At 37.7% G+C, this 19,817-nt stretch overlaps 2 protein-coding genes across 10 annotated transcripts; one reads left to right on the forward strand and one right to left on the reverse strand.

The window, feature by feature from the left end:
• Positions 1 to 386: 386 nt before the first annotated feature.
• On the reverse strand, positions 387 to 4,663 carry LOC116732504 (high affinity immunoglobulin gamma Fc receptor I-like). 2 transcript variants are annotated; one of them, XM_032582735.1, is made up of 7 exons: positions 4,389 to 4,663; positions 3,549 to 3,638; positions 3,218 to 3,469; positions 2,145 to 2,393; positions 1,885 to 1,998; positions 1,506 to 1,577; positions 387 to 894 (listed from the first exon to the last, which is right to left on the reverse strand). In XM_032582735.1, the coding sequence occupies exons 1-7, from the start codon at positions 4,417 to 4,419 to the stop codon at positions 842 to 844; spliced, it is 861 nt and encodes a 286-aa protein (XP_032438626.1). In that variant the 5' UTR covers positions 4,420 to 4,663; the 3' UTR covers positions 387 to 841. The 2 variants fall into 2 exon arrangements, with proteins under 2 accessions (XP_032438626.1, XP_032438627.1); XM_032582736.1 differs by lacking the exon at positions 3,549 to 3,638 and having other exon boundaries at positions 4,389 to 4,660.
• A 1,989-nt stretch (positions 4,664 to 6,652) lies between these two features.
• On the forward strand, positions 6,653 to 18,861 carry LOC116732503 (myelin-oligodendrocyte glycoprotein-like). Of its 8 annotated transcripts, none has more exons than XR_004341802.1 (6): positions 6,653 to 6,789; positions 11,044 to 11,406; positions 11,893 to 11,979; positions 12,263 to 12,283; positions 12,957 to 13,134; positions 13,169 to 13,954. XR_004341802.1 is itself a non-coding variant. In XM_032582728.1 (6 exons), exons 1-6 carry the CDS (start codon positions 6,684 to 6,686, stop codon positions 14,226 to 14,228), a joined length of 885 nt encoding a protein of 294 aa, XP_032438619.1. In that variant the 5' UTR covers positions 6,653 to 6,683; the 3' UTR covers positions 14,229 to 14,349. The 8 variants fall into 8 exon arrangements, 7 of the variants coding, with proteins under 7 accessions (XP_032438619.1, XP_032438621.1, XP_032438620.1 ...); XM_032582728.1 differs by lacking the exon at positions 12,957 to 13,134 and adding an exon at positions 14,026 to 14,349 and having other exon boundaries at positions 13,828 to 13,932; XM_032582730.1 differs by lacking the exon at positions 12,957 to 13,134 and adding an exon at positions 14,026 to 14,349 and having other exon boundaries at positions 11,112 to 11,406; positions 13,828 to 13,932.
• Positions 18,862 to 19,817: the final 956 nt, after the last annotated feature.

Below are 19,817 nucleotides of genomic sequence, written 5' to 3' on the forward strand. Positions count from 1 at the left end.
TGCATCAGATTCCACCCGACGTCCAGGGATCTTGGAGAAAGGAAACGTCTCGGAAAGGTGGAGATACAAACCCATCTGCCAGACGTTCAAGAACAGCGGAACGTTTACGACACCGTCAACAAGAGTCCAGTATTTTCTGCCTCCAAATATAAAGGACACAGAGCCGGGAGACCGGAGAGTTTCTGGATGATTGAACCACAGGTATGTTTTTTTGTTTGACAAGTCGATGACCTTTCACTTAAGGGACTTTGTGCAAAATTATTTAACATATCAACAGATATGTCAATGATTTGTAGGGGTTCGGATTTGAATTTAAATGACACCTGAGTTTCAAACCTCTTTCAATATAACCCGTTTCCTAAATCACAATGTCCTCTCCAAACAACTGTTACTGAATATTACCCTCACCTTAAAAACGTATCTTTATTTATCATAATGCCGCATTCAAATACTCTTAGAAGCTGTAGAAATCCCACTTGACATTGACAAAAACATTTCTGTTACAGGAAGTTACATTGTTTTAAAAATAAAAGTCCTAAAAAATATTATGTCTGACTGGGAAGATCTGCCACTGAGAAAATATCAAAACTCAGGATGTAAAACGCAGGATAACGTAAAGCAGGATGTTTTGTGAGATTTAAGTCAAAACATTTCCTGTTTTGTTCTGATTATAAAACAAACGGAAATGAGAAACATTTCACATAATTTTGAATATGTGAAGGACTTTCACACAAAAAGACTCGTTTTTACATTAGCCCTCCATCCACACACTTACTGACTACATAAAATACATAAAGACCCAACAAAGAATATGACTGTGATCATATCTGGTGGTTTCCTTTCAGCAGCTTCCTGGATTGATTGTTGAGTACAGCAGTAGCTCTGAAGTCGTCTCTGCAAATCAAAGTTTTATTACGGTTATTCGTCGATTTACCAGGACAAGTTTGTTTGTATCTTGTTATAGTCAATCTATAACCACAGCTATATAAGTGATACATCATCAATAGATTTAAAACGTCAATTAATGTAAATGTGACCACAAGTAGGCAGTTATAGCATTATATTTATATTTAATTCATCTTTAATTTTGTGGTCTTTCCAGCTGTGATTAAGACAAGCACATTGAAAGTGAAGACTTTTTGGAGGTTTCTTATTGTCCTGTTTGTTTTCTATGTAACCCACTGAAATATAAATGAAACAAAAACTTGGGAGTTAAATTTTTGCTTAACCGACTGATTAAAAAAAAATAAAAATAGAAAAACCCAACAGGAAATGAAGTTCAGAGTCACCAAACTAACAGAAAAAAAAAAAAAAACATCCAAATTGTCAGACCCTGAATTTATGACTCTGTTAAAGAATTTCAGCTTTTAAAAAAAATAAATATGAAAGTGTTGTGTTGGAGCCTCTACAATGTGAAACGAATGTAAAAACATCTGTCTTGCTGTTTGAGTGTCCAATCTGAACTGTTGCGATTTATATTTGAATCCATGTTTTTGCCTGTTTACCTGCGTTTGTCTTCGGCAGCTCTCTGTGTGGGAAGGTGACGTCAGTGTAGGACACGTCAGCATCCACTTTAGCTGCAGAGCAGAATTTTCTACGTCAATTAAACAGCAGCTGGTTTAAATCAACTTAGACCTATTGTAGGAGGGAAAGAATAAATATTATACAAAGTGTTTCATTTCATCTAATGTATTTAGATTTTAATACATTTTCTTATTAGTAGGAATGGATGGTATTGATCCTCTTGGTTGGTGATTTCTCTCCATGTTGGCAAGCGCTCAAAAAAAAACCACATCCGTACTATTTGGCAAAAAAATAATTTTTTTTCCTAAGTGTAATCTGCATAAAAAGAAAGTCACTTGATTTATAAGAAATGGGGCTGACCTCTGACCTTCCTCCTGAGACACAGCAGCATCCCACAGACAAACAAGAGGCAGGTGGCAACCACAGGAAGTAACACGTATATGGGATGAAAGTGAAAGGAGTCTAGCTCGCATCCTTCGGCGACATACGAGTGAGGGGGGGAAAAAAAACAAAACAGTTTGGTTTGGAGGTTAGAAAAAAAAGCCAAGAATGAGTGGATGACTCCCACCAACGCGTTCATCAGAAATGCACTGAAACTCGTCGCGATATTTCCATCCCACCTCTGACTGACAGCCAGCTCTCTGGGGATTCCCCTGCTCCAGTGATGCTGCATTTGTAGAGACCCTCATCAGACTCGGAAACCTCTCGGACTGCAATGCTCCCAGTCGAGCTGCTTCCGATCAGGAGGCCGTTTTTGTAAAACTTGGTGAAGTTGGAGGAGGAAGAGGCGTCGCTGTGGATGCAGCGAAGAATCACTGCGTCCCCCTCGGCTACAGGAAGGACGGGACTCTGCAGGATCACAGGGCCATCTGGGCGACAGGCAGGGATAAATGATACATTACACTTCACAATTAAAGGCTCCCTCAAAGTAAATTATCCTGATAGAATTATCTCTGGGTAAAATAATAATTCCCAACAAATCTACCCACATAGCAGTGTTATTTTATTTTTGTCGTTCACACATGTTATATATATCCTCCCTAAACAGCAGCAGACACATGCAAGTCCATTTATGGGTCCCATCAAAACTCAAAACAGACTTTTTATAGATACTTTTTTATTTTTCTGCTGAAAATAGTATTTGCTCCAATTTACTGACGTGCAGGACATGAGTACATTTATATAGCTAATCCATGTAGCCATGTAATTCATCGTCATTTGAAGGCAGAAGAAAGTTAAGGAACATTTCGTAAGTTTTGAAATAATAATAATAAAAAACATTTGGTGTATGTAGGTGAAAAAACCCCTAAAATTATGTATCACTCAATTTATATTGAAGCCTCTGCAAATCAAAGAAACACACAAAAAAATCACTAACTAAATCTAAATATCACTTAAAATAGATATTTTGAGTGTTTTTTTTTGTTTGTTTACGTCACAAAATCTTCAGCAGATAATGTTCAGTGACTCTTCTGCTTTAAATCAGTTTTGTTGGACCAAAACTTCAGTAATGTGCCCTGAATATATTGTCATCCTCAGACATTCCTCAAACTGTGGCTCACAAACTCGGACCAAAAGAAGAATCTGACGGGTCGGTCCTGCCAGTTTCATAATGACCTGTCAGGAGACTGTAACAAAAATGTTTTCTCCTCTTTGATAGAAACAGACCAAGTCGTAGTTTTCCTTTACCCACCTGTCACAGTGACATTAATGACCTCGCTGCATGCTCCGGTTCTGAACTCACACCAGTACCGTCCGCTGTCAAACGGGTAAACGGCATCTATTAAATGCTGTGACCCATTTCTCTTTCCCCAGTCTGCCGTTTCGTTGCCGGCCGTGTTTCTCTTCACCGTCCAGTCGGGAGAGTTTTCACTGTCCACACAGCTCAGCGTAACCGATTCATACAGAAAGAACTGAGATCTGTTCGGGAGGATTCTCACAACAGCTGAAAGGGAAAGGAGGAGAGTTACTGTCTGAGTTTAGGAAGGTTTTAGTAACTTCTAGAACTGCTTCTGCTTAGTTACCACATCTTAGGTTCTGCTGGGCTCTTACACTCTCCAAGTGTTCTTCTTTTGCCTTTTCACCAGCTTCCCTTTTATGTGTTTCAAATCCTCCTGTTTTTATACAAGCATTTTCGTTTTTTGTTGTCCTTGGTTAGGTTCTGATCGAGAACAATAAAACACCAGAAAACCCAACACCAGATACACGTGTTGACCGACTGTTGCTTTGGTCAGTTCCAGTACGATAAATTAACATACGTTTTCACGCCTGCACTTCCATCCCTCCATCATATCTCAAAAGAAAATTCAAGCTTTCATTCTGGTCATAAAGCCTTTTTTTTTTTTTAGCAAGAGAATTCTAATATTTGCAATATTTTCAAATGATTATAAGCAAAACAAGATGTAGTAAAGTTCAAAATGGATTCATCGAAGCTGTTTCTCTGTGTGACGGTGTCCATGTCATAAGCCGTAGATACAAAAACGGATGTGACGCTTTTATTTTATAACTCGAGGTCTGTGGTGATTGACAGGGTTCCTGCAGAGCGAGGTTAGACTGTGGCAAAGTGAGGAAACATGTTTAAACACAATCGGCGCACACTGACCACGTCAAAACCCGAAACAACACGAGTCAGTGATAATTACAGAGGTTTAACGGACAGATGGTCGAACCGCTGGTTGAGTAGCGCCTGTCATTATGAAACTGGACAGGTCTATTTTTAGAGAATCGTGTAAAAAACACCAAAAAAAAACAACACTTTGAAGCAGAAACCTGACATCACGGATAAAGTTCGCTCTGTTTTCTAGATCTTCACCTCTTGTAAAATAAGCACATAAAGTAAAGTCAATAATACATCTAGAACTCACCAACAGCAGCGCAAAGGGCTGTGAAGTTCATGCTTCCTCCCTGCTGGGCGACGACAGACTGAGCCGTCTGAAGAGGCGTCACCAGCTTCACCCTGCTAGTACAGGATGTGAACTCTTTTTTTAAAAAAAAATCTTTTTCTTTTTTATGAAACGGCAATTAGACATAAAAATTAGATCAACCTTTGTTGTCGACTTAGCGAGAATGTGAGGAGGTCTATCTACCTGGATCAATTTTACCTCCTACGATGACGTGAAAGGGTTAAAGTAAGAGCTACTGAATGTTTGAGGGAATAAAAATGAATATATAACAAAAAGCAAGAAATGATGCCTAAAGTTGTTTTTTTTTTTTCTCCACAGCGTACAATGATCTTCTGGGTAAATCGTCTGGTCAAAACAAATAATGTGCATTCCTGTATGCAAGTTAATGATAATGCATTAAAGTTTACGACACTTTATTTTTGTGTTTCAACAATGTAACTCAAACAGACATTTATTTGTTTTTGTGTCTAAAAGCAGAAAATATTTCAAGGTTTAGCTATAACATTTTTTTATTATTGATATGAAGCTCTAATTTATCTACACATTAGAAAGATAGATTAGATTTTAGTCAGTAGTTTCACAGTCAATAATTCAAAGCCGTTCTTTGGAAATCGTTTGACCTTTGTTTTTATGTTCTATGGAGACAATTTATCACACGTCATTGGCCTTTTCATAGGAAAGACTCTTGGTGCCAGGATGTAGCGAAAATACTGATTTCCACTTGTGGGTCAACTGGAAAACTCGACGGTGATGAAAGCCTGTCTCAGAAAAACAAAGGCCTTGTTTAGTTCTGTTCCTTCTGACTGGTTTAAATAGCAGTAAGTTGTTTTGTTATGTAACATTTGTGTGCACATACTTTCACCGAAGTCCAGCAGTTGTATTTTGGCTTAAAAAGAAGAAGACAGATTGAACAGTAAATTGTGACAGGGATCCGGGGAGCCTTTTTAAAAAAGCCTTTTTATTTTCCTGGTGTCCACCAGAGGGCGCAATGGGACCGCCTCCTTGAGAGTGAAGACATTGATCCACTGATTACGGCAGGCCGTTTTAAATTAAATTCGATTTTACTGTCGTTTTTATTTGAAATTGGTTTATGACCAGACGTAGGCTATTAGTAAATGAGGATTATCTATAATTATATTTTAGCTTTGCAAAAATACCTATTTGAGATATATTTGATTACATTCTGACTAGTAGAAATTATGCCAGATTTACCATTGAGTTTAATGAGTTGTCAAATTTATATTAAATCGGTCTGCCTTAGACCCGCTGTAATGTTAACCAGCCCGTAGGATGCACACTCTGTCATCACCATGGATAATTGGACAAGCTGAAGTTGATTTAAGTTTACTGAAAAGAGGAAGACAACTAGAAAAGAAAGAGGTGGAAAGTTAAAGAATATGCAGAATATGTACAAATATATACAGATGCTTCCAAAATGTCAAATGACAATATAGGAATAGCATTTATAATTCCAGATTTAGATATTATGAGAAATAAAAGAATAACAGATAAGTTGACAGTGTATACAGGTGAATTAATGGCTTTAGAATGGATTGAGGAAACAAGAGGGGAAGAGTTTATAATTTGTTCAGATTCAAGTAGTGCATTAATAAGTATTTTAGAACTAAATTCAGAATCAAGGCAAGATATTATATTTTTATATTAATCATTCAATTTTTAGGACTAAAAAATGATGGGTCTCGGGTTAAATTAGTTTTGGATTCCTGCCCACACTGGAGTGAGAGGAAATGAGCTGGCAGGTAGTTTAGATAAGAATGCAGCAAAAAAAAAAAAAAAAAAAAGTGTATTGTTGATTTAAATATTAAAATAAGCAAAAATGAGGTTAAAAATATTAGTAAAATGTACATTAAGAAAAAATGGCAGGAACAGTGGGACAGAGGAAGCAATGCAAGATTTTATTATAGCATCCAATTTAGGAAATGTAGCAGGAATTTAAAAAAAAAAAGAAGAGGATGCCATATATAGATTAAGGTTTGGACATACAGGTTTAAACAGCACTCTTAAAGTAATTCATAAACATAGTTTTGTAGTTATTGTGGAACATTAGAAACAATGCAGCATATTTCTTTTTAGAATGTAGTAAGTATGTTCAGGAAAGGGAGGTGTTAATTAGAGATTTACCGCCATATAAAAAAAAAACAAGAAGAAATCGCTTAAATAATCCCTTTTCCAAAAGAGGGCGGGGACAGTGGCCCTTCCCCTTTCTGTCTGCTGCAGCGAGGTGTTCTAGGAAGAATGCGCACACTGTCATTATCAGACCTTGGGTCTAGCACGGCTTACGTAATGCTGTACTTGTGTTTTCTTTTGCTTGGGCTCATTTTCACCCCAACTCCCGTTAAAGGTAGGTGTTCAGCGATATCATTTCAAATCGTAGCTAATTATTTCTACTTTCATTTGGCTTAGATTAACATAAACTATTATGAGAGGTTGTTTTAGCGTCAAATTGGCTTCACCACGTTTACGTCCCAAATGTCTGAAATTGTTTTACGCCTGTGGACATGTTAAGGTAGGGTGACCATATTTTCATTTGGGAAAACCAGGACACCTTGGAGCGGATCTCTGTTCCCATGCACAGAGATGTCTGTGGCATGCACTCACTTAACATAGGCCTACGTAATCCTACAATAACACGATATTTACAGTTGGTTTATTAAAAATGCTTTTCAGCAAAAGTCAACAGCAATAACTCCAATAACAAATGATCATTTTATTCAAAATGTATTTATTAAAAAAAAAATGCTCAACAATTCCTGTAATGAATGAATAGCACAATGAAAGAAATAATGTCTCATCTAAACATCCCTCACTTAACAATAAAAGTTAACAATAACTCTCAACTGTCAATAACACATGATCCTCAGCCTCAGTAATGAACGAAATAATGTCTGTTCTGTAGGCTATTGGAAAAAATAAATTAACAAATGAGCTAATTAACAAAAAAATACCTCTTGTGTAGCAAAAATAACTCAAAATGTACCAAAAACGAACAAACATATCAATAGACTATCTTTACTTTCCTGCTTTAATCCTCGTCTTCCTCTTCATCCGGTTTTTCTTCCTTGTCCTTGTTTGCCCATTTATATTTTGCTGCAGAGCTGACCTTTCCCAGCAGTTTCTTTTTAAACAATGAACTGGTGCAGTCCAGAGATCGATAACTGTTCTGACGTTTCACTGTGTGGGATGACCTTGCAGCCTCCGCTGCATTCACTGCATCCTCGTTCCCTGGTTTGACAAAGTACTGTGTGATCGAGCTAGCACTGCTCTCACCTCGGACAGCTGTTTTGTGTTTCTCGGTGTCCAGGTGGCTTTTCAGACCCCTTGCACCTCCATTGGACACCGAGACATATGTGCCTGCTTTGCACACTGTGCACAAGGCCTCCCATTTGTCTCGACCCGGTCTGAAAGTGGGGGAAACTCTTTTGTAAATCGTCGGTAAACACACATTTGAGCTTTCGTATGTTGTTGGCGTACTGACAGCAACGCTATCTATCTTCTGATTAAGAACAGGGCTGCCCGCACTGACGCGGCTCAGGGATTACTTGACACGCAGCGCCGGGCGAAGGTCCTAGTGCCTGTAAATTTAATGGTCCAATGAAGGAAATTTAAAAAACAGGACATTTCCTCACTTTCTAAAAAAAACCCCGGGACGCCCGGGACAGGACGTGAAATACGGACATGTCCCGGGAAATACGGACGTTTGGTCACCCTAGTTAAGATATCTAGTTACCGGTGCGTGCCGTGGTGGCGTAGTGGATAGCGAGGCCCGTGTTTGGGGCCCTTGAGTCCTTGACGTGGCCGTCGCGGGTTCGGCTGCGACATTTGCCGCATGTCTTCCCTCCTCTCCTTCCCTGTTTCCTGTCGGCCTACTATCATGTGAGGGGCACTAGAGTCCACAAAAGACCCCCTGGAGGGGTAAAAAAAAAAAGATATCTAGTTGTATTTTGACTAACCCATTTGAGGTGTCTCCAGTTACATTACTTTCTACATAATTCCAGTTAAGGATATTGTAAATATATTTTTAGACATGAGATATGTAATATTTGACTACAGATAATTAAATTGCAGAAATCTTGAAAAACAATAGGCAAAAAAAGAAGAGATGTGTAAAACTGTATTTTTGACTAACCAATTTAAGCATAAATTTCTTAATAATTGATTGCGTGTAAATATAATGTAATATGTATCATTTTTTTGTGTTATACTGTGTGTAAATATTGTATTGCTGATTATTTTGGGAGGGTTTTCGATTGACATTGACATTTTTCGCCAGGTTGCTAAATTGAGTTTTGGGGGAAAACGACAACAACAAAAACACAAATGCTGCACTTTGTGCTGCCAGCTGCTTTCTCAGCTGTTTTGCTAATGAACACATTAGCTGAGTTGCATTCAACTCAGCTACGGAACGTTCCATCCATTAGCTGAGTTGCATTCTGTTGTGCTGGTTTGTGCAGCAAAGATTTTGATTTGTGCAGCTATCATTTTAAAGATATTAAGAAAAAAGTTCTAGGGGTCATCAGAGGTCAACCAGCCCCCCGACCTTCTTCAAATGAGACGAAATGGGTGTCAATCAACTCTGCTACGTTTGTGCTGGTTTGTGCAGCAAAGATTTTCGTTTGTGCTGCTTCGGTTTTGAAGATATTAAGGAAAAGGTAAAGGTCAAAAGGTCAACCAGCCCCCCCACTTTTGTTATTGTGTCTATTTAATTTGACAAATGTGTACAGGGCTTTTGGTGTTAGCTTTTCATCAAGTTGTTTACTGAGCTCTCTCCATATCCCATCACTTGGAGTTGCAATGTTACCATTTCTTATGACTGTGTTTTTTGAAGCACAGAGGACTTCAGTTACAGCTTTTTGGGGAACCAATGACTTCTTTGGCATCTGTTTAGCAAAAATGAAAATAAATGTAAAAATCCTGTTAGTTAATTATGTTGAAATATTTCAAATATGGCAGACAATCAATAGGTTATAGCTGTCATTCATAATCTTCAGAATACAGTATATAACTTCCGTATTTGTTCTAAATGCCAAATATTTTGCATTACAGTATGTTACAGATTATCTATGAAAATCAAAATAAGGACTCCTCTGTCTTCTCCCAGTGCTTCCACATGTACATGCATATACTGTATATCCATCCATCCATCCATCCATTTTCCAACACCCTTATCCCTAATGGGGTCAGGAGGTGCTGGTGCCTCTCCAGCTAACATTTCAGGCAAGAGGCAGGGTCACCTGGACAGGTCGCCAGTCCATCGCAGATAAGCACACACATTACAGAAATCAACACATTATATATGTCTGTCTATCTATCTATCTATCCATATCTATATCTATATCTATATAGATATATTTTCCTAGGTATAACGGTTCGATCGGGTTCGTTCCTGCCATGTGGTGTCCAACAATGGGCACAAAATAATGGCTACAAGTTCAGTGAACTAATTTTAAAACCAGGTATTAATCAATGCTTTACTACAATCTACCTGCAATGCATGTGGCTAGTGTCAGCGTAAAGTCCTGACTGAATGAAAATCATTATAACCTATTTACGTCACGTTAACGAAGAACAGCTGAAAAGTTACCGGGTTTATCAACTGCGGTAGCAATTTCACTCCAACTCCTCCTCTTGTCATTTCTATATTCTTTGCATGTTGAATAAACATTAATGTTGTTTCCACGTATCATCTCCAATGTCCGCTGGACTTCGGGTTGCGCCGTGTCAGCTGTTTGGGATTCCCCTCCGTAATTTCCCCTCAGAAAGTGCGGAGGAGAATCCTCGCTTTCTGATTGGCTGCCTGTCACATTCAACAGGCTGCGTTAACGATCCCAGTCGAGGAAAAACCCTGATTTGGATGGAGCGGCAATAACGATCTACCATAACACACCACACAATCTTAGAAAGACCAACGTTTTAAGATTGTCTTAATTGGAAAAGTAGCAGCAAAAAATCGTGTAGTGTGAATTATTGCATCAGGTAGTCGCTGTGCCCATCTTCTCTATTTAAATCTAATTATTACTGAAGGGCAACATAATATACAGACTTCATAATCTTTTGGTTGAATGCAGTTTTTATTTCCACTTTGGCTTTATGATGTTTAGTTGTTTTTTTTCCAGTACATTTTTTGTTAATGGAGACTGAGAATCCATTTTATTTTTGTTTTTGGTTGTTTTGTTTATTTTGTTTATCAGCTCAAGTGTTAAGTGTTCTTTTGAAAATAATGTATATCTATCTTTGGCAGGAAATCGCATGCATTATTACATCATTTTCATTAAATCAGTGTAAAAAGGTCTTCAAACAATATTATTGTTTATCGCAATAATTTTTGAGACAATTAATCGTTGAGCAAAAATTGTTATGGTGACAGGCCTAATTAAAATCATCTTTACATTCCCTAAAACCTGGGTCCGCTGTGTCCGCCTCATTCAACTGCATATCATGACACTATAGAATAACTTGGCACTATAGAAAAGTAATCTTGTGGTTTTTTACAGAAAGCATCTGGAAAAGAACCGTACAAAAACATAGGGGTAGAAGAATAATAGTTTGTGTTGCTTTACTGACACAAGAAGATAAGATTTCTTTCATCCATTGTTAGGTCATTATCAGGTAACAAGCTCGCGTCAACCAGTTGTTGCTGCTCAAGGTGATGATGTCATCCTCCAGTGCCTCGTGGAGCCTCCGTTGGACATGGTGGACATGACTGTGGAGTGGTCAAGGCCTGACGCCAAACATCGGCCAAAGGGAATGGAGTACGTACATCTTTACCGAGACAACCGTGAGGTTCTGGACATGAAGAGCTCGTTGTACCACGGGAGGACGGCATTCGCAGGCGGCCTCAGACACGGGAACATGTCCCTCATCATCACCAACGTCACGACTGCGGACGGAGGGACGTACAAATGCTTCGTCCCAAAGCTACATGGCAACACCAAATCCTCAATTGTTCACCTTATTATTGGTGAGTTGAAGTCGTGAGATGACTCCTCATCCATCTTCATCTGAGTCATCCGCAGCTTTTAGATGCAGTTCCTGATCTAACTTCCCTCACCAGCAGCGACTCAGCTCTGCGGAGGCCTGTCATTCATTTGATCCAAGTTTCATTAGGGATGCATCTAAACGTTGTAGGGTGGTGGCGCTCGAGGACTGGACTTGAGAATCTCTGCTGAAATGCATAGAGAAGGGAAAAAACAACGGTGAGAGTAGCACTCCGTGTTGTGCTGCTGATCACATGGTTAAACATGCGAACCTTTTAGTTGAATAAACTGTGGTCTGTTTGTCAAGTGATAGTCGAGGTATCCGCCTGTTCTTCTGACATAGTTAAGTTGTCTGAATTGCTCCAAATGCCCAATGAAACTATTTACTACACCGATTATAAACAGTTTCATGGGAAATGCTTTATAACCCGTGTTTGAAATTGTTTTTTTTCCCCTCCCTGTCCTTTCAGATCAAAACTCTAATCTCAAACCACCTAAAACCATTACTTCAGAGACACGACTCCATCCCGAAGCAAAGAGGCAGAGTGTTCTGAACGGTGAGCAAAAGCCATCGTCTTAAATTACCCTTCAGTTTTAATTGTTTTCATCCCCACTAGGGATGTAGCGGTACATTTAATTCACTTTTTTGAAAATGGAAAATTAAGGGATTGGGTTGCAGTCTAAACTAAGTATTCCCATAAAGACGATTAAAGACAATTATCTTTCATCCGAAATGGAAAGACTGTCTAATCTACATCCTTCTGTGTTGATGTTATTGAGGAGCGCTTCAGATGATTGCTTAATCTTCTTGTTTTCTTTTGTGGCGCTTCTAATGCAAAGTGCACATGATGAGCCAAACCGGTAAACAAAAACACATTGCTTCATGTGTTTTTGTAGCTTTAATCACTACAGAAAAGTAATCTTGTGGCTTTTTACAGAAAGAATCTGGAAATAAAAAACGTCCAAAATTATAATGGTATATTTCTGAAACAGAAACATTTTCAGAAAAACGGTTTCTGTTTTTCTGAATCAAAACAGAAACGGTTCTCTGTACATTTCCATAAGATGGATTGCTGTATTTCTGTTTCTACCTCGTCAAAAAACCAAACTCGATGCACTGCTGCTTCAAAAACCACCTGGCTGATCTTTAAGCTTCCCCCATCCTGTCATTAATAACCAGTTACTGGTTATTAATGGGAATCAGTTAATAAAGGTACTAACAATCTTGGCTTCTTTGAAATCAGACTGCCTTTAAGTTTTTTGCCTTTAAGTAATGCATTTCTTGTGTGACTGCATGTATCTTGAACTAACGTTGTTGCCTGTGTGGTTCAAGGTAAGCATGTGAACGTTCACACCCTTAATACTTAAAATGTAGCTAGCCTGGCGGCTAATCCTAAGCTTTGTGTCTGGGCTGCTGTTTTTACCCAACTTTTCATGTTATCTCATTTATGTGTTGTTTACATTGTCTTCCAGTCGGAACAGAAAATGACGGATTTATATTTTCCTTGTCTTTGTTTTCTTTTTTTCCTGCCAGGGTTTGGGTCCTGTTCCAGAAGCTTTGCTCCACTTATTGTTATCTGCATCTTGTTCATCTTCAACACTTGAGTTGCAGGATACTTACTCATAGTTTGAGTTATGTGCCATACTCATACAATGTGCCAATGGCACATATTGTATGAATATGTGCCATACTCATACAATGAGCTAAGCACATTCTGAATGTGCTTAGCTCATTGAGCTAAGCACATTCTGAATGTGCTTAGCTCATTGATTGCTAATGGAATATAATTTAAGCTTGTAATTTAAGGGAACATTTGTGATTGTATAAAACGCCGTTTAACTGTTAAGGCTTTAGGACATTGCTTTAGCAAAGAAAAATAGAACAATGTTGTTTATTGCAATACGGAGATAAAGCGCTCTCCTTAGCAATCATGCAACAATCAAACATGAGAAATACTTGTGATTTGCACTCATATGCCCAAACTGATTTGAATTTCATAATGTCTATTTTTAAAGTCTGTAGCAACAGTCACAGAAATGCCCTTTAGCCCACATGATGTGGTCAGATTATTTTTTTTTTGCTGGAATGCTCTTAGAGCCGTTGGAACTCCACATCTAAAACTAAATAGAAGAATTATTTTTCCAAGTTTTCAGTTTAAAAATGTGTCCATAAAAATGTTGCCATTTTCTTTAAGGCATTTTGTTTTTATTTTCTGCCGTTATTTTCTTCTGCTGTTGAACTTTGTCACACTTTCTCATTTCATAAGCTGAGGCACAAGACTGCATGACTACAGCGTGGTTGCATGACTTGGCTTTATTCTTAGTTTTTTTGACAATGTTTCTTCAGAACAAGTTGATTACGATGTCATGAGACATCGCCATCAAAAGTGGTACTTTTGTTTCAGTTTGGCCTGGAGGGACTTTTCCAGTCTTGTGCTGCCAGAAAGCTTTCCCTAATAAAACCTTGGGACTGACTTCAGCATGTTGTCCTCAGCGGGTTTTAAATAAAGGTACACATTTGTTCAAACCATATTTTCTTCCCATTGTTTTTCTCTGTGAAGGTGAATAAGTATATTCGGGTTTCTCCCTATGTTTGTAAATAGGGAAAAAAAACCCAGCGGAGAACAAGCTAACACAAAGGCTCAAGAAACGGAGGCGACGTTGTTTTTCACAACAAAAATGTTTTGTGGGAATCATTGTTGAGTTTCAACTGTACGAGAAAAGTTTTAATAAGTTTCGGTGCTTGCCCATATGGGATCTAAAAATTCCAGGTGGTTGCCAAACAATTACCCCAAAAATACCGTAGAGCAGGGGTATCAAACTCAATTTCACCAAGGGCCACTTCAGCATATTGGCCACCCTCAACGGGCCACATTGACGGTATAAATCAGGAATGCCCAAGAGCAGTCCTCCAGACTGCAACTTTTAGATGCGTCCCTGCTAAAACATACCCCAGACAAAAAGTTGACTTCCCTCATTAGCAGCAACTCAGTTCTGTAGAGGTTCTGTATGAATGAGTCAATGATCCAGGTGTGTTAGAGAAGGAACGCATCTAAAGTTGCAGAGTGATGGGTCTGGAAAACTAGACTTGGGCAACCCTAGCATAAATGTATGAAAATACAATGTTAAAAATAAATTAAACAACACCTCATATTGTTAAATAACTGATTTTATGTATTCAAGTTTTAAATATTACATTTGAGTTTGCATGGATGTATTTTTAAACTGAGCAGTTTAAAAATATGCTCAGTATTTTTAAGCTGCTCAGCTAAACTTCGCTCTTTAGCTTGTTAGCTTGTCGATGTTTCAGTTTTATTCGCTGGGAAAATTAATCTTTGTCTGCTAGAACTACCGAAGGTAGTCCACGTAGACAACACTCCTATTCAGTCTAGAGATGGCCAAATGGCCTAAGTACCCTTAAGTACCCTTAAGTACCCTGGTAATGGCCTCAACGCATCTCACAGTTGCACAATTGTTCCTTAGACTTCGACTTCGTTTTTTTGAGGTTGATTTGGTTAGTTTATTTCTGAACTGTCATTTTATACCCTCTTAGCTTTATTTCAAAGAAAAACATTACTAATTTCTTTTAGAAAAACCTTTGCACATTTCTTGAAACAGATTGTATGTTTTGCAAACTCTATGTACATTCATTATAACCTCCTGAGACCCAGATCTCTTTTGCTTACACTTTTTTTTATGTTTTTTTGAGGTTGATTTGGTTAGTTTATTTATGAACTGTCATTTTATACCCTCTTAGCTTTATTTCAACACTTCATGTATGCTTCAAAACTAGACTGAAGAGCATTACCTACAGGAGATCTGATCTCCTGTTGGTATCATAGATACCCACCCCCAACATGGACTATTCAGACTCCTACCTTCTGGCCGGACGGTCAACGACCACATTTACAATTGAAGAATAGAAGCATAGAAAAATGGATGAATGGAGGCTAATTTGAGCCATCAGTTGTCAGTTTGGACAGGGTCTTGTGGCCCTGTTTCAGCCATTCTGGGTAGAAATCGAAAACCTGGTAGTCCTAGTGTTAAAGATAAGCAAACAAAGAATAAAAACAAATTTTGATATTAACTCTCAACTTCATTCACAAAACTTTTTCGTTATTTATACGAACATGTATTTCGAACATGTATTTCACATAAAATTCATTATTGAAAACATCTGTTCGCACAGATCAGTGCTTCCAAACATGGAAAAACACGAGCTGCATGGAGTCGAAGCTGTGGCATCAAATCAGGGGGCAGGAGACGGTAAAAGTCCTCGATTGAAACATCACGGAACTTCGCTCTTTAGCTTGTCGAAGCTTCAGTTTTATTCGCTGGGAAAATTAATAATCAGCTTGAGGTGACTCTGCTGCACTCTAGTGGCGAGAAGCCGTAATGCTGGCTGGTAAGAATCGGAAGGCATTATGGGAGATGTAGTTTGTAGTCAATTCGTGCTCAAAACTTATTTGAAGTCAATCAATGGGGCTGTAAAACGGTGGTGGGGGGAGAGGGCCACATAAAATGACGTAGCGGGCCACATGTGGCCCGCGGGCCTTGAGTTTGACACATGTGCCGCAGAGTAAACATGGTCATTTTCTTGAAGCAGTTAAAACTGTTGAAGAGTTATTAAAGCAAAAGTGAAGCAAACATTTTTAAAAGAACAAAAGAGAATGAGATAATTTTTGTAAGGGTCAAGAATCTGAACAAAGAATCAATACAGACACGAGGACTTTTCTCTTAGGCTTATCATGAAAATACTTACTCCTTAAATTAACAGCAAGGAGAAAGTTTTATAGACTTCGGCAATAAATGAATTCCTCAGGCAGGAAATACGAATTGGTTAAAACCTTTATTTAATCAGTTGTTTAAATGTAGTTGGTATTGATATTTAATGAATTTGTAGCATATTTACTCAGACCAGACATCCGTGCAGACATCCAGCAAACGCTATGCAGGCATCATGCTATGTGAAACGTATAGACTAAAAGTTAAAACGCACTGCAGGGTGGATTCCTACAGCACTTCAATGCAGAACTGAAACAGTAAAAATAAAAGCAAAAGTAGGAATACAAGGATAAAACCTATGAGTTCACATTTAAACAAAATAAAGGAGTTGCGCACACACAGTGATTATTGTCGGGAGAATGAAACCAACCATGCTCAAGATCTGCTTCTGTCAGAAATAGAAATTAAAAATGAACTGCTTCTATACCACAAAATGTAAGGAAAAGTTGTTCTGTCTACTATACAATAAATTCAGAATTGATACTTATATTTTCTCTTGATTCTTCATTTAATATTATCTTTTAGGTATCTGGAATGTAGTTACAGATGATCAGAGGAAACTGATTTTATGCTGAAATGGCCTGCCATACATGACTTAACGGTCTCATTAAGATAAATCTTTATTGTCATTGTCACAAGGACAACGAAATTCAAAAAGTGGTACAAAAGTACCACTTTTGATTACGATGTCTCATGACATCGTAATCAACTTGTTCTGAAGAAACATTGTCAAAAAAACTAAGAATAAAGCCAAGTCATGCAACCACCCTGTAGTCATGCAGCCTTGAATTCGCAAAACAGCTGATATTGATTCTGGCCACTGCTAGGTGACAGTCAAGACATATTGACATATTGACAAAATTCCTTTTTTTGCTTTTCAAAAAACATGCATCTTTGACTCTGTTTCCAAGAGTCTCTTGGAACCAGAGTTATTGCCCTCTGACTGAAACGATGATGGTTATTATGCAATAATCGTGTTGCAGTTTCCATTTTGCATCAGGAGGTGGCAGCAAATAACTTATTTTTTTTCAATCAAAAATGGCTGATCTCAGTTCAGATAGTATCTGAGGGACATTTCTGATTAGTGTCCCTGGAACCAATTTAATTTAAATAAAGTATTTCTAATTATCTATTTTTTTTTCATTTCCTCCAGTTTTAGTAATATGGAGGAAGGGTTAGGGTAAAGAATATTATTATGATACTCAGTGATGGCATAATTACTTTGAAAAAGTAACTTTAATCAGATTACTGATTACTCCTCGAAAAAGTAACTTAGTTAGATTACTGACTACTTGATTTGGAAAGTAACTAAGTTACATTAAAAGTAACTTTTTTAGTTACTTTTAGCAGCTGCTAACAGCAACGCTGTGAAAATTACATTGATCTTTGCCAATACTTAATTGTAAACTATTTTATAATGGTAACATCAACAATGTGTCTCCACTTATAAGGTTGAACTGAAGGGGAGATTTTTTAATGGTTACAATAGTACAAAAAAAAAAAAAAAAGTAATTTGTGTGGTCCACTGTTTCAGAGTTTAGGTCTGGCACTTCTTTCCTGGTGTTTTAATCTAAATTGTCCATTCAACTGACACTAAAAATTGTCCCATTTATTTTAGTTTCAGAAGAAATAATATGTGTTTCAAGACTCTCTGAGTTGTTGTTTGTGCTAAGCTAACATGGTTGTTGCAGCTGCAGGCATCAGCTGTGTTTTCAGTGAGGATGAGGATGTTGAGCTTGATGATGGATGTGTGAGATGTTCTGCTGCCGTTTCCACCACAGCCAATCAGACTGGATGGATCAGGTTCATGTGAAGCAGCAGAATCCTGCAGACACACAAGTTTTCTTCCTGGATGGATCACCGGACATTCAGCCCTTTACTGGAACTCTGACAGAAATGACTACTTAATAGCACCATCTGCTGGCCACTATCTGTAAGCACAAGTCACTGACTGAAGAAGGTGGGATTTGTTTTTTCTCACTGGGATGTTGCAAACCTCAGATGTTTTGCATCTTCAACTAATTAACATATGAACACAAATATAAAAGTATAACACTTTTGATTATAGCAGAGATGTAACATTAATACACCTTTAGCATTGCAAAGCTGCAAAAATCCAATCATCAACATATAACAACAAAAATAAAATGTTATGAGTCAAACTCTTGCAGAATAAACCAACAGAGTTATCCACAGCTTTTATTAACCTGAGAACAAACTGGAGCTTCTGTTGCTGCTGGACTCCAGTTTCCTGTAAACAGAGAAAGTTTTTTTTTTTTTTTTACAAATCAACCTAATACTTCTGCTGGTATAGTATGTCAGAAAATGTGTACTAGAAACATGTGCTGCTTAAAACCTTTGAAAATTCTGTGTCGTAACTAAAATGTTCTTCAGAACTTTTCCCACATTTGGCCAGTAGAGGGAGCTGGTTCCCACCAGTGTTCTGGTTTTGTTGCAGACTGCTGGAATATCTCCAGTAGATCTAGGGGATCTAGTGGAATCTGAGCCAGTATCAAGTGATGCACAGACACATGAATCTTGTGCAAATAACATCTGTGGATCACAGAGGAAGCAAGTTGATACAATGTTACTCTGGCAAGAGCTCGTTTATTCTGACACACATTTTCAATTCAAGAAAAACAAACAAACAAATACAATTACAATACAATTCAAATTCAATCAACAACATCTTTAGTTTCCACAAAGAAATAAAATAAAACAAAATGTACAAATAAAATAATGTAATAGTAAAAAAATGTATAAAATCTAATCCTAAATTAGCAAAACCAAACTGAACAAAACATTCAGTTTACAACACACAATAAACACCAACGTTTGTCAGATACAAATATTTTCATAAATACTAATGTCTGCTAGTTATAACTGTCACAGTTATCAAGGATATTAAGTTTGTCGCATAAAAATACAAATTTATGAGTAAAGAAAATAATATACCGAACATTACCCAAATACCAACATGGCAATGGTGCCTATAACAGCGACTAATGAAGTAATTTAAACAAATCCAAAATCACTAAGGCTCCAACAACAACAATCTACCGACGGAGATCAAAACCCAGTAAAAAATGTGTCCAAATCACAAACACAAGTTACACGAAACACTAGAAAACTACTCTCAATATATTTATATAACATTTTAAAGAAGCTGTTTTTATGGCCTTATAACAGTTGTCTTTTATCCTACCTGTGGATCAGAGGAAGCAAATTGATACAATGTTACTCTGGCAAGAGCTCGTTATTCTGAGCCGCGCATGCGCAGAGCCAGGAAACTCGTCATCCCTGTTAGACCCACAGCGGCATGAGAGCGCCCCCACTGGCAAGAAGATACATGAACACAACAAACACTTCTATATACATAAGAAGAAAAAATAGAAAAAAAAGAAGACAAAAGACAAGAGCAATTCTGATTTAAAAATAGGGGTTGTATTAATTATTATTATTATTTTAAACTGTTTCTCAACCCGCTACATCTGCTTTAAAAATGTAAAATAAACTTGAACAATAAAGACTTGAAATGAAAGATGATATTATTTATCCTAAACCAGAGTCCAAGACAGAAACTGGAGCCACATTATAGTTTAATTAAAAA

Source organism: Xiphophorus hellerii, chromosome 14, assembly GCF_003331165.1.
Source record: "Xiphophorus hellerii strain 12219 chromosome 14, Xiphophorus_hellerii-4.1, whole genome shotgun sequence".
Classification (NCBI taxonomy): Eukaryota; Metazoa; Chordata; class Actinopteri; order Cyprinodontiformes; family Poeciliidae; genus Xiphophorus; species Xiphophorus hellerii.

What these genes read in the sequence shown, in the direction of transcription:
- LOC116732503 (XM_032582728.1), top strand. Translation starts at nt 6,684, where the DNA reads ATGCGCACACTGTCATTATCAGACCTTGGGTCTAGCACGGCTTACGTA. An exon ending in CACCCCAACTCCCGTTAAAG is followed by an intron (nt 6,790 to 11,043) that starts GTAGGTGTTCAG and finishes ATCCATTGTTAG; the next exon opens with GTCATTATCAGGTAACAAGC. An exon ending in GCACATGATGAGCCAAACCG is followed by an intron (nt 12,284 to 13,827) that starts GTAAACAAAAAC and finishes CTTTTGTTTCAG; the next exon opens with TTTGGCCTGGAGGGACTTTT.
- LOC116732504 (XM_032582735.1), bottom strand. Translation starts at nt 4,419, where the DNA reads ATGAACTTCACAGCCCTTTGCGCTGCTGTTG. An exon ending in CCAGCAGAACCTAAGATGTG is followed by an intron (nt 3,470 to 3,548) that starts GTAACTAAGCAG and finishes TTTCCCTTTCAG; the next exon opens with CTGTTGTGAGAATCCTCCCG. An exon ending in CATTAATGTCACTGTGACAG is followed by an intron (nt 2,394 to 3,217) that starts GTGGGTAAAGGA and finishes CCTGTCGCCCAG; the next exon opens with ATGGCCCTGTGATCCTGCAG.